At 35.1% G+C, this 13,803-nt stretch overlaps 1 protein-coding gene across 1 annotated transcript in view; it reads left to right on the top strand.

Annotated features, from left to right (window-relative positions):
• Positions 1–13,803, top strand: part of SEMA3E (semaphorin 3E) — a 246,543-nt gene that overhangs the window by 208,205 nt on the left and 24,535 nt on the right. The window contains exons 10-14 of the mRNA XM_045864795.3: positions 1,513–1,657; positions 3,836–4,058; positions 6,530–6,621; positions 9,048–9,089; positions 10,724–10,890. Coding sequence (XP_045720751.1) covers positions 1,513–1,657; positions 3,836–4,058; positions 6,530–6,621; positions 9,048–9,089; positions 10,724–10,890 — 669 coding nt within the window. The remainder of the gene's footprint in view (positions 1–1,512; positions 1,658–3,835; positions 4,059–6,529; positions 6,622–9,047; positions 9,090–10,723; positions 10,891–13,803) is intronic.

Raw genomic sequence — 13,803 nt, forward strand, 5'->3', positions numbered from 1 at the left:
GCTACTTTCCTAAGTGATAGCATAATGGATCTGTCTAGATTTCAAAGACAACACGTTATTTTCTTCCATTATTTCAGTTGTGACTGTTCACTTTATACATAAATCTGAGGAAAAGGCTTCCCAGCTGTTACCTGACGTAAAGGTTGGTATTTGTAGCATGGTGATCAAAGGTTTATTGCCACTTTAGTTGGGAGACTTTCTCTGGTTTTCTCACTATTGCAGGCATTTCCAATTGCTTCAAGGTGTGTTATAAAATGTGTGAACTGATGTCCTAAGACAGTAATATAACTGCTGTTCTACAGGTGTCTCCGAGTGTAGGAACTTCTACGTTTAGAAAGAACTGGGCATTGTGCAGAGCATTTCCCTAAACATTAATTATTTTGATTCTCACAGGAGGATGGGGACATGTTAGAATTCATTCAGAGTATGCCAAATTAAGGAAGACGGCCAGATTTTTATAACAAATCACTTAAAAATGTCCTTTTGCAGAATCTTACCACAAATGCCCCTGCTAAAACTTGCTATAGTTAGTCATCGGCTGTCTTTATCTTTTGCAAGTAGAACTTTTTATTAAAAAAAAAAAATTATTTCAATTGCTGCTAGTTCTGGAGGTAAATAATCCGAGTTTTATGTAATTTAAGTCATCTTCCCCCAAATTAATGTAGTTCAGTCCAGTCATCTTTCCAATATGGTACTCAGTTTCAGTGGCCTGGAGGTCACTGGAAAAGGGGATGTACAGCAAGCTTATTGATGCCTCTGTGACCCCAAGGTAAAGGATGGAACAAAGCTCCAAAGTTTCATAAGACTTTAACTTGTTGGGTGCCTGGGTGGCTCAGTTGGTTAAGCGACTGCCTTCGGCTCAGGTCATGATCCTGGAGTCCCGGGATCGAGTCCCGCATCGGGCTCCCTGCTCGGCAGGGAGTCTGCTTCGTCCTCTGACCCTATCCCCTCTCATGTGTTCTCTCTCTCTCATTCTCTCTCTCTCAAATAAATAAATAAAATCTTTAAAAAAAAAAAAAGACTTTAACTTGTTATTTGATCATAGACACTGAGAAATCAAATAAAATTTGAACAGAATTAGCAATATTAACGGCCTAGTGATTAGGCAAACACTGTCTACTCTGAATGTGAAACAACAGACAAGGAGATAAAGCTTAAAATGAATCATTCAACTTGGGAACGAATCTTTTTAAATATTTGGTCCATATTTTCCTTCATGAAAATATAAAAACACAATCTAAGATTTAGCAATAATAAAGTGAGGTGACAAATGTCACTGTTTTTAGTCTAACAATGTCATTTTCAGTTTATTGTAATAAGGTAAAGAAATGGTAAGTTTTAGAGTTCCAGTACTTGAAATATTACAGTAGTTAATATTTCTAGAATATCCTCTATTTAATAGATTGCAGCTTTGTTATCCAAAAGACTTTATCCTTATCTCTATAGTCTGAAGAGTGTGACTAGCTGACTGCTAGTCAGTTCCAGAATAGTAATTATCTTTTTTTTTTCCAGTAATATATTTAGAGGGCATGCAATATGTGTCTATCATACGTCTAGCATCCGGGCAGCCTTTAATGGACCATATGCGCATAAGGAAGGACCTGAATACCACTGGTCACTCTATGAAGGAAGAGTCCCTTATCCAAGGCCTGGTTCCGTAAGTTTGGGCATTTAACAAAGTAGTCTTATTTTTTAAAGGCTCTCTTAGTAATATTTTGTTCAGTGTTTCAGATGCTTTACAAAACTTCCATTAAACAGTTAAATTCTACACCCAAAAATGTGCTTGATTACTTGTACAGTAAAGAAATATCACTTCTTATATCTGGTTGTATGCTTTTTATTTAATGAGAAAATCTGTGATGGATACATCTTAGCACCATTATAAAGTCTGTATTATCATTGATATTTTGGCTAAGGGGCCCCAACTGAAACTGTATTTTTAAGATACACCGGTGAACACAGAAACATCCATTAAAAAGAGTATCACATTCCTCCGTTTCTTCAGAAGAATTAAGGCCACGTGCAATTTCCAAGGGGGAAGAAAGTTACCAAATAATTACATTGTAATATTTGAGTCGGCCTCTAAGTTCCCTAGGCCAAATTTTCTCCTTACTTTTCACTTTAGCTTAACTGGGAGAAGCCTTTTCTCTTCCTCGCCACAATACTTAGCATCTCATTCAATATCCTTGCTGGCTCCTGGGAAGAGAAATGCCAATACAAAAGTGCAGCTAGAGTTCCAGAAGTTTTGCTGCTGACCTCTGCCCTTGTGCTGCTGAGAGGCAGTCCTCGTGCTCCAACTCGCCATGCAAACTTCTGTGCTTTTACTTACACGTGTATGTAAAAACGATGGTGACCATGCCAATGATGATGATTTTGTATCGTGTGTTCTGTGCACAACTAGGTTGGCAAAGTGTAGGCTCATTGTAGGTGCTCATGGACCATGGAGAACTGACATTTAACTTGCTGTACAAGTCAAAGCCTACACTTTTTTGAGCAGCTGGTGAAAACCCATCACTGTGCTGATTCCTCAAGTACTTACAAGTCAAGTAGAAACCATTTTTGCAGAGCCAAAATCCAAAGTGGAAACAAACCTTCCCTCCATTAACAGGTGTAAAGCTTTACCATTTCAATCATTCTCACTAGCTTAAAATTATTACTTCCAGTAAGACATAAAGTATACTTTATTTCACTGTATTGATTGAAATTACAATTTAAATGGAGAAAACCCACTCCTGTGGCTTTGCTGGAAATGCTTCCTGAAACCACATGGTATTAAAGGAGATTTGGAGGAAGTGACTGGTTACTGAACTGCTTCCAGGCTGGTCTAGAATGTTTCCAATTATGTATCATGTAAGTACACTCCAGTGAAAAATTCAGGCCAAATTAAGAAATATGACCTGAATTTTAAAACTAACCATTAAAAATGCCCTCTTTGCAGAATCTGATTACTACACTACTGTGTTTATACCCGAAAGTGGAAAATTCCTTATCAACATAATCATTGCACTTGCTGCTGATTCTGGAGGGAAAAATACAAAATGAGGGAGTGCTTAATAACAAGTATGAATCAGTGTAGTTAAAGGTATTCGAAAAAGTAACTGAGGTGCTGTTGAACATTTATTTTTTGAGTCAGTGATTTAAGAATTCAGATATGTTATAGCAAGTGTTTCTCGTTTTCTCAATTTATTGTGTTGAATCCAGACAGAAATAATATAAATTCATATAGATTACAGAACAGAGAGGGCTTTTTTTTTCTTTAATTAACACTGACTGAATTTGAATAGGTTTCTTTGTTACGGCACTAAAATTCTATCGTCTGTGAGTCCATTGGAACCATCACGTTATAGTCTCAGTAATGGGAAAACTGTTTTGTGCAGTTGTGATCCTTAATCCAGGGCGGGGGATTTAACACAACAAAGAAGCTTTTTGTTTTGCTATGAAAATACTTTGTTTACATTCAGAAGTTAATTTACAATGTGAAAAAATAAATATCAGAAAACAGGGAAATAATAATATTTATGATGATACACATTTTTACCATCTTCGAATTGTACCAGTATTGTTTAGCACTTCATTTTTCCAAGATTTCACTATTTTCTGTTTTTCTAGAGCTGAATGTTTGGAATGATTCAGGCTTTCTCTGCAATCTTTAATGCAGATTTTATTTCTCTAATGATTTTATTTCTCTAATGAAGAATATGTAGTTGCTAAATATTTCTAACTGCAGTTGGTTAATTGAACACATTCAGTTTTCTGATTGTTTTTGTAATTGATTATAAACGTGCTCTTTAGGTTTAAGGCAAAAAAAAAAATTTTTTACCTATTTGTATTTCAGTGTGCCAGCAAAGTGAATGGTGGGAGATACGGAACCACCAAAGACTATCCCGATGATGCCATCCGATTTGCAAGAAGCCATCCACTTATGTACCAGCCCATAAAACCTGCCCATAAAAAACCAATCCTGGTAAAAACAGATGGAAGATATAACCTGAAACAAATAGCAGTGGATAGAGTGGAAGCTGAGGATGGCCAATACGATGTCTTGTTCATTGGGACAGGTAAAGAGATTAGAAAGTGCTGAGACATATATGTTGAATCTTAAAATCAGTAACATTATTAGTACTTTAAAAACCTATCCACAAATCTCCTATTACTCCATTAGCCTGTTTGCACACTGCTTATTCCCTGAAATGGAAGAGAGGATTTGGGGCAGTTAAAACGCATAATTCCTGATACACAGTCAATACTTAGTATCTTTGAACAAGTGACTGAAGGATTGGGTAACTGATGTTAATAAACAACACTGGTTCCAAGCAGAACTTCTCATAGAGGAAGGAGGCCACCATAGCAAGGATGCTTGTGCTGTGTGTCCCCAGGTCCATTGCCGCCTTTGGCTGTTCAGTAAGATCTCAAGGGTTCTGAAGCCACTTGGGACAGTAGCTTCACCTAAATCTATAATCACAGCAAGGCTTATCAGGCCCCATCGGAACCAACCATTGGTACCAAACAGGCCAAGTGTTACCCATAATGGAGGTAAACTTTTAGAGCAAAGCTATAATATTCTGAAACAAAATAATAAATATGCTAAAAAGTGAAATTTTCAAATTACAACTTCAATTAATTCCATACATTAGATCTAGCTTGGGGAACAAAACCTGGAATCTTTTAGCATCTGGGTAATATAGGACAAATTCTGTCAAGTACTTTAACATTCCGTAGACACTTAAAAAGCCTTTTAAATGATCATTTCTTCCTTTTCTTCATATTCATGATAGTCATTGCTACAGCAGTTGCTATTTAGAAGAGTAATCGTCCTACATTCTACAGAGACATTGCATGTACCCAGATCAGGAGCCAGGATATAATATTAATACTGGTGCTTGGGCTTCTCCATTCATACTTTTTGAAAAAGCAAAGATAGAAGTAAGGAAACATCCATCTGATTTGCAGAACTTGCTCTCTGGTGTAGGCAATATTTTACTCTTATTTTAGGAGGTTCATGTTAATAATATGCTTTGCACTATGGTTTCAAGATTAACAAAGCATCACATTCCTTTAACAAACTTAAAATTACTTGGCCATGCATGAATTCACTCATAATGACATCTAGTAGAGGTTTTTTTTTTTAAAGTTCCATAAGCAAGAATAATATTTGATAGAATTAAGCATGGGAAAAGGCATGTTATTTTTAAATGTCCTGGAAAGTGGCAGTCATATACAGTATATCAGTCCAAGACTGTTTTTGGAAATACTTTGTTGTTAGCTTGACCAAAGCTGTTTAAGAGAATTCCAGAAATATCAGATGTATACTTATGCTATCATGTAAACGATGTTTAACTCAGAGATATCATCATACTGAGCCACAGCTTAACAGCACAAAAGAACATATTTGGTGAAAGTGTGATGAGTACAACACTGGAAAATCCCACAAATGATAGTTATTTTTCCACACATGCCTTAATACTGTGTGTGTATAAAATACTGTATATAGGGAGAGAAAGTCCTTATTGCAAATCACTAGTTGCAAATTAATGATTTGAATTTCATCTTTGCTTTTTGCTTGATATAATAATAATTGAATGTTTATTATGTGTTCTCGGCTTAAAAATTATAGTTTGTATTCCTTTTCGTGTACTATCCAGGTAATTGTTACTAGTTTTATTTTAAACAAATTTTATTAACCCAACCACAAAATTTGAGAATTTTTAAACAAATTACTTAAATACCATATAATTCTTAGGTCAGTACCTCCAAAGTGCTTATTCTTTCTGAGCTGTTTTTAGCACTACATCAAATTATTCTTACAGGCAAGTAAGGGTCTTATTAAATTTTTTATTGAAAAGACCATGCTCAGAATATCAGGTATAATAAAAATTAGATAGAATTTTAAATTATGAATTTAAATTTATAAAATTATTGATAATTATGGGAGCTAAATGATTAATGCAAGAGTACTTATACTGTTCTCTCAATAGTATATACTTGAAACTTTTCTTATTAAAAGTGTGTATATATATATATATCATACCAAATATCATTGTATATATATTTACATTTTGATTTCTCAATCTTTTTTTTTTAAGATTTTATTTATTTATTTGACAGAGAGACACAGCGAGAGAGGGAACACAAGCAGGGAGAGTGGGAGAGGGAGAAGCAGGGTTCCCGCCAAGCAGGGATCCTGATGCGGAGCTCAGTCCCAGGACCTTGGGATCATGACCTGAGCCGAAGGCAGACGCTTAATGACTGAGCCACTCAGGCACCCCTGATTTCTCAATCTTTAATTGAATTTCTGAATCAAATTATTTGAAAAATAATTACATATTATTTGGTCTTATTTTTTAGCCAAGCATATAAAGTTATATGAACATGTAAGTAGTCATATTGCTTCAGCTAGTAATGATTAAATGTTTTATGCATCTAAATCTCAAAGCATATTCAAATTCGTAGTCCCTGCATGGTTTTTAATTGTTTTGAAAACCAGATTGTGGCAAGCTTCTGGTTTATCTCTTCTTTTCCTTTCTTACAGATAATGGAATTGTACTGAAAGTAATCACGATTTATAACCAAGAAACAGAATCAATGGAAGAAGTAATTCTAGAAGAACTTCAGATATTCAAGGTATTTTTATAAGAAAAAAACAAAATAGCCAACATTTATATATTACAACGGCAAATGAGTTGTAAATAGGAAAGATGTTAGATCATTTTTTTTTCCAACAGGTATGTTGTGAATTCAGAGTGAATTTGAAGTGAGGAATGGTTTAAAATCTATGTGATTATTGCAGACTATTCAAATGAGAAGGCCAATATTTGCCCAGCTAGCATGAAAAGAAGTTCAGTATATGAACTGTGACTTAAAGAAATACCACATACCACATATGAATTCCAGAATCATTATTGCAAAGTCTCATTTTACAAATGTACTACCAATATAGACAATTAAAGCAGTAGGTTTCTTGTTGTGGACATTGTGATACTGCTTTTTATCGTAACATATCAATTGCCAGAAAGAATTTACCAAAAAAGAAAACTAAAAAATGATAACGCAAAGATTAGACATGAAATTGTATGTATGTATACACCTACACACATACACACACAGACTCAAGTGTCAATATTTGTGGCAGGTGTGGTCTTTAAAATCACCGTGAACACCACATTAGTGAACACTGGCCAGTGCTCCTAGGGGACATACAGGGTTAGGTTCCTGTGAGTCTCTAGTCACAACATTTTTATCAACTGATCAATATATAACTTTGTTCTTTTTGTGTTTTTAATTGAAAGATGCCTTATTTAGTATATATTGTTGATTAACATGGAGCCCATGGGCCATGGCACTGTAACGCATGCATGAACAGAGCTTACTTAACACACGTATTTTCCCATAATACACATCACAGCCTTTTGAAGCTTTGAAACACTAGACAGCACTTTAGCGCTTTGCTTAGAGGCCATTTTAAACATCAAAATTGCCAATAAAATTGCAAAATGCAACAAAAATGTGAAAAACATGGCATTAAATAGACCATGAAAAGGACACTTGTTTAGAATATGAGAGCTGAAACAGGAAGGCAGAGTGTCGCATTCATAGATCTCAGCTGGGGTTGTACTCATCGGGCAACCAAAATTTATTGCCTCTGTGTGCCTGCATGTGTCCACGAAGGACCACAGAACACTGTAAGTATTAATATTGGGAATACAAATAAATTTTAGCAAGTAAGCAAATGTGTAAAAAAAAAGTCTACAAATTATGAAGATTGACTGTATATGTTTGTAATGGATACATATGAAAATATCTTTATTGATGAAAAACAGTTTGTTTCACCTTGGCTGTCCTGGAGATTAGATTCCCCATAGCCACACCCGATGTTAAGCATGTTCCTACCTCAACCAGAGCAGCTATGTTTTGTTGATCTTGCATTACTGGATTTCTATGTCAGATTTCATTTCACATTAGGGACCATAGCACTTGCCACAGGGTTTTGTTCATATCAACCCTAAGAAACATTGTCACCTGAATGAATAAATGAGGGCATGCCTGCCTGCTTAAAGGGTTCTGTAGTTTAAAATATTGAAAACAATATTGACACAGGGGATCAAATTTTCTCTTTAAAAAAATAATTCTTTGAAGGATAATCATCCACAGAGTGGATCCTACCTGCCTGATGCTTGTGTACTGGCAGAATCCATCTGAGTTTGTGGTACTCATTGGAGACACTTTAGTCTTAATCACCATCCTTAGAATAACACACAGGCTCTCAAAGCTATGTGATAGATCATCTTTCCTCTGTTGCAGTTCAAAGACAATGAAGTTATTCATCGTGCTCAGAGCATCCTGGGTTCATATTGATTGACCAGGATAACACCAACAGAAAAAGTATTTTATTTAGTCTTGGATTTAAACAAAGTCACTTGGTTCATTAACAGTATCACCTATTCAGAGACATAACTGTTTCACTTCTAATGGTTCAAATACTTTGTAAGAAAGAACACTGTGACTCTGCTATTTATTTAAAGATACTCGAGTTTCTGGGGCGCCTGGGTGGCTCAGTTGGTTAAGCGACTGCCTTCGGCTCAGGTCATGATCCTGGAGTCCCGGGATCGAGTCCTGCATCGGGCTCCCTGCTCGGCGGGGGGTCTGCTTCTCCCTCTGACCCTCCCCCATCTCTTGCTCTCTCTGTCTCATTCTCTCTCTCAAATAAATAAATAAAATCTTTAAAAAAAATAAAAAAATAAAGATACTCGAGTTTCCAAAGCTTGAGTAATATTCAAATGCAAATACAAAAATTACACTTCAGGAACAAATAGTGAGCTATTTAGATTATCCACTACTTTTTTACCTTACATATCTGTCCTATTCCATTAAAAAGAGTTCTTAAAAGAAAGCTATATTTAATGTAATTATATGTTCCTATTGATTTGCTAAAATGGAAGCTATAGGCTAGCATAGAACTAGTCACATACCTAATATGAGTTCACATGATTTACAACTGTATTAAAGTATGTTCCTGTATTTCTTAAAAACTTAAAAAATATTTTTTTCAGGATCCAGTTCCTATTATTTCTATGGAGATTTCTTCAAAGAGAGTAAGTTTGTGTGTATGTGCATGTGTACGTGTTTGTATCTGTGAGTCCAGGTCAAAGATAAAGAGCAGAAGTACATGTGCTTATACATGAACAAGTTACAGTTTTATTGTGATGAAAATATATGTGATTTACATGTAATAGATTTATTTTTCTATTATTAGAGGAAGGTAGATAAGAGTAGATTTACTTCTAGTATCATGATAGGATGTAATTCTGTAAGTTTTTTGTTAAAGTTTTTGCAAAAACAACAGTAAATGATGGTAACACAAGAGTGTGCAGTGAAACACCAACCTCCTCTCCACTTTACTAGAACCAGTTTCTGGTGCAAATTTCTCCAGAAATATTTGTTGCATATATTATCTCAAATTTATTTATAAATAACCATTTATGTTTAGGCAAACAGGAACATGTAATGTTACTTGTTCTGCTACTTATTGTTTTTACTTGACAATGTATCTCACAGTTTATTCCCTCATTCTATGTATATATCTGTATCACTCTTTTAAATGGTATAGGTTAGTGTGCACTGTTGTTGGGAATATAAATTGGTGCAGCCAATATGGAAAACATTACAGAATTTCCTCAATGTATTAAAGATAGAACATATGATTAAACAATTTCATTTCTGGGTATTTATCCAAAGGAAACAAAACACTAACTCTGAAAGAAATCTGTACCCACATTTATTGTGGCATTGTTTACAATGGCCAACACGTGGAAACAACCTAAATGCCCATCAGTGGATGAATGGATAGAGAAAATGTGACCTATTTGTACAATGGAATATTATTCGGACACAAAAAAGAAGGAAATCCTTCCATTTGTGACAACATGGTGGACCTTGAGAGCATTACATTAAATGAAAGAAGACAAATACCATATAAACTCACTGATACGTGAAATTGAAACAAACACAACAGAAAAATGAGCTTGTTTTTTACAGAGAACAGTTTGGCAATTGCCAGAGGCAAGGGGTGGGAGGTGGGCAAAATGAGTGGACAGGATCAAAAGGTACAAACTTCCAGTTATAAAGGAAGACCTGGGAATGTAATTTATGGCATAGTGATTATAGTTAATGATACCCTAATGTATATTTGAAAGTTGCTAAGAAAGCACACACACAAAAAAAAACAATTCTACCTATATGTGTTGAGGAATGTTAACTAGACTTACTGTGGTGATCATTTCACAATACATACAAATATTGAATCTTTATATTATACACCTGAAACTGACATAGTGTTATTTATCAATTACATCGTAGTTTAAAAAATGCAACAACAACAACAAAAGGCCATTTACTTATCCAGTATGTTATTGGACACCTCTAAAGGTCTTTTAAAAAGACCTACAGTATTAAATGATGAAAGAGGCTTTCTGTTTAAATAACAAAAGAACAGTCAACTTCTTGAGATTTTGTCAAGCTCACTTTAGCAATTTTGTTTACGGGCATCCAGGTCTATAAATAAATTTCATATCTTGGAGGAATGAAAGTACCAGTGTTCCGTTACCCATCCTGAGTAACTGCAGTAATTTAAATGAATATTCACAGAAGTGATTGTGTATAAATGTGAAAATCAGTGAGCGTTCTGTCCCCTTCTGCTCGCGGCCTCTCTGTTCTTTGATGTCTCTAGCAACAGCTGTATGTTGGATCTGCTTCTGCCGTGGCCCAAGTCCGATTCCATCAGTGTGACATGTACGGAAGTGCTTGTGCTGATTGTTGCCTGGCTCGAGACCCTTACTGTGCCTGGGATGGCATATCCTGTTCCCGGTATTACCCGACAGGCACCCATGCAAAGAGGTGAGAGAGGCCTCAATGGGCTATTTCCCTTGTTTCGAAAAGCCATAACACTTTCTAAAATATTTTTCTTTCTGCACACATCCCATGAAAATAACCATGTTGGTTTTGTTTAAATAAGCCATCGTAATCATACTTTGTTCATAATATAAGCTTTGAAAGTTGAATCTTACCTGAAAATAACTATCAATTACTGTGTAGAGATTGGAGTTTTTATTGGGTTTTTAATTTCTTTTTCACCCATGTTTGAATCAACTCTTCCCTCTCCTGACACTTTTGCTGCAAGACATGAAACCAGTTTAATAAACTTAAAATGTGGAAATGGCAAGCCACCACACATGAGGGATTCAAAGACTTGAAAGAAAAATAAATAAATAAATTCTAAAATACATCCTGCATTTGCCCCGTGTCCTCTCAACCAGCTGGTCTTCATTTATTTCATTTTGAAAGTGAATATTTTAACTCCTAGGCAAATGTATGACCTGTATAATTAATGAAACATGTGATTTAATTCAACACAAATGAAAGGTACTTCGAGACCTCCAAACCCTAATGTGTATAATTCAGCAAGGTCATTGCCACTTGTAAAAGAAAGTAAATCTCAGGATTCTTTGAACAGGAGATCTTGAGGTCCAGAGAGTATTTTGAAGGATGGAGATATTTCTTCACTCAAGCCATATGAAATTGTGCGTGCTTTGTGGGGAAACATAAAGGAAAATATTTTTATTTATTATAAAATAAGCATTTACTTTTTTCTCCTAGTAAAGTGGCCAAGGACGATATAAAGCAAAAACATAGAACGATGTACGGTTTCCTTACTGAAAATTAAGTTTTTATTAATTTCAATCATTTTTACTCTTTCACTCTTTCACTTTTTTCAAACTTTTCAAAAAATCTCATTTAATATAGTTATTATATAAAAATCTCAATAATGTAGTTACTATTTTTATAAATTTACATATACAGTAGAATCTCGTTTGTAAAAAAACGTAGTCACTCATTCAAAACCTTTGTTAATTTGATGTTAGCGAAATTAACATTCATTCCATTGAGTACTTAAAGAAAGCATATCATAGGTGGATAGTGAACAGATGCTTTGAAAGGATATTTGTTAACTAAATAACTTACCAACTGTTTTCAAGAATCAAGCAAATTGATTTTGCACAAATGCTTACTGATATTTAAAAACACTGCTTGAAGAATATAGCCATGTTCCCATGTAAAAATAGTGTTCAATGATTTATTCACACACTATGCCAACTACCATACTATGTGCACAGAGGATGAAGAAGTGGTCAGTACTCTGGCTATATGAAACTGGAACCTGAAGTGGAAAATGGAATTGTAAATAAGGATGATAGTAGGTCACTACTAAGCACTTACTACATATAAGGTACTGGACTAAGCACAGTACACATTATACATTATTTAATTCTCAAAATAACCCAGCCTTTGAGCTCAGTCTTATAGGTGGAAATATAAGAAGATTCTAGTTAAAGGGAATCGTACAAAAGGCATAGAATGTTCAGGGAAAACCCTGTAGTTCTATAGGGTAGGGGTAAAGTAACTGGTTCTCAGGGTGGAAGGGTAATTTCACCGAAAATAATAAAATGAATTATTTTATTGTTATTAGCAACAATAACAGTGTTTGCAAGCTGTGCATCAAATACTTGTGAATAACAAGGTTTTGTTTTAGGCATGCAATAGGGGTGATGAATGAATTCTTACTAAGCAGTTTCCATAGCTAGATACTTCTTGATCCATGCTGCATCTTATTAGAGTATACATCCACAAGCTTGATAATATATTTACAAAGGGTGGACAAAAAGTTATTTAGTAAAAGTCAAACGAATGGGCAAAATCTTAGGAAGGTGCCCAATGCTCGAGTCAGGAGCCGCTGTGTTTGTAAATGAATGAATTCAGTTCAGTGACAAGTTATGGAGATCTCTCACTGGTGTCAGATTCTTTTGAACCATCACCCACCCCTGGAGGAGAACTTTTTGGATGGGTTCCAACACATGAAGGGAAAATAGTTTGCTTTTACAGCAGATCGTTGTTTCTTCAGACCTGACCAGCAGCAGAAATTGAAAACTGGTCATTAAAATAAATACTTTTCTGTTCACAGAGTGAAAATGAGTCAACAGAGGAAAAACATTAATTCGCAATCCAAACCACTTGTTTAAAATAGTCTTCCAAAAAACACTATAATATATAGAGTTAAGTCTTTTACTTCCCCTGGCTCTTGTATTTTGTCTGTTTCCCGTGTTCTCTTAAAAAGTTTCTAAGTAGCAAGAGACAGAAGAAAAATAGGCAACTTTGAGAATAAAAGTCAACTTTGATGAACCTTTCTCAAACTCGTGAACATTTACGGTCTTTTTAATATGCTGAGATAAAGGACAGTTATACGAAGATAGTATAAAGTGAACTGAACCCTTGTTGGGGGATGGGATAGCATGCTTTTTAAATGCACGTTTTCATGACTTTAAACATACTCTTTGTGTTATTATTCACATTGCAAAATTTTGTGTTATTATTCACATTGCGTACCTAGAATTATCTGATTGCCCCTCCCTTTATTCTCACATCACTCGTATAATAAACCTGACACAACATTTCTGCAGAGTAGAAACTATTTCCCATTTCCTTGATTTACCCCTGCTCCATTACTCATCACTGCTCAGCAGACTTCGGATTCCCAGTACCAGTGCAATACTTAATGAAGGAAGGAATCCACAAGAGCAGTTTACTTCTCAACCAGAGCTGCTATCAGTTATATATAGCTGTGCACATGCTAGCATAAAATAATGCAGAAGCATAAAACTTTTCATTTTAGCTCCTTTTTTGTCAAGTTCTTTTTTCAATTTAGCCCAACAGAATGATTCATACAGCGGTTTTAATCTGAACTGTATAAAATCC

Source organism: Mirounga angustirostris, unplaced genomic scaffold, assembly GCF_029215605.1.
Source record: "Mirounga angustirostris isolate CCGP_5_RB_7025 unplaced genomic scaffold, mMirAng1.0.hap1 SCAF_12, whole genome shotgun sequence".
Classification (NCBI taxonomy): domain Eukaryota; kingdom Metazoa; phylum Chordata; class Mammalia; order Carnivora; family Phocidae; genus Mirounga; species Mirounga angustirostris.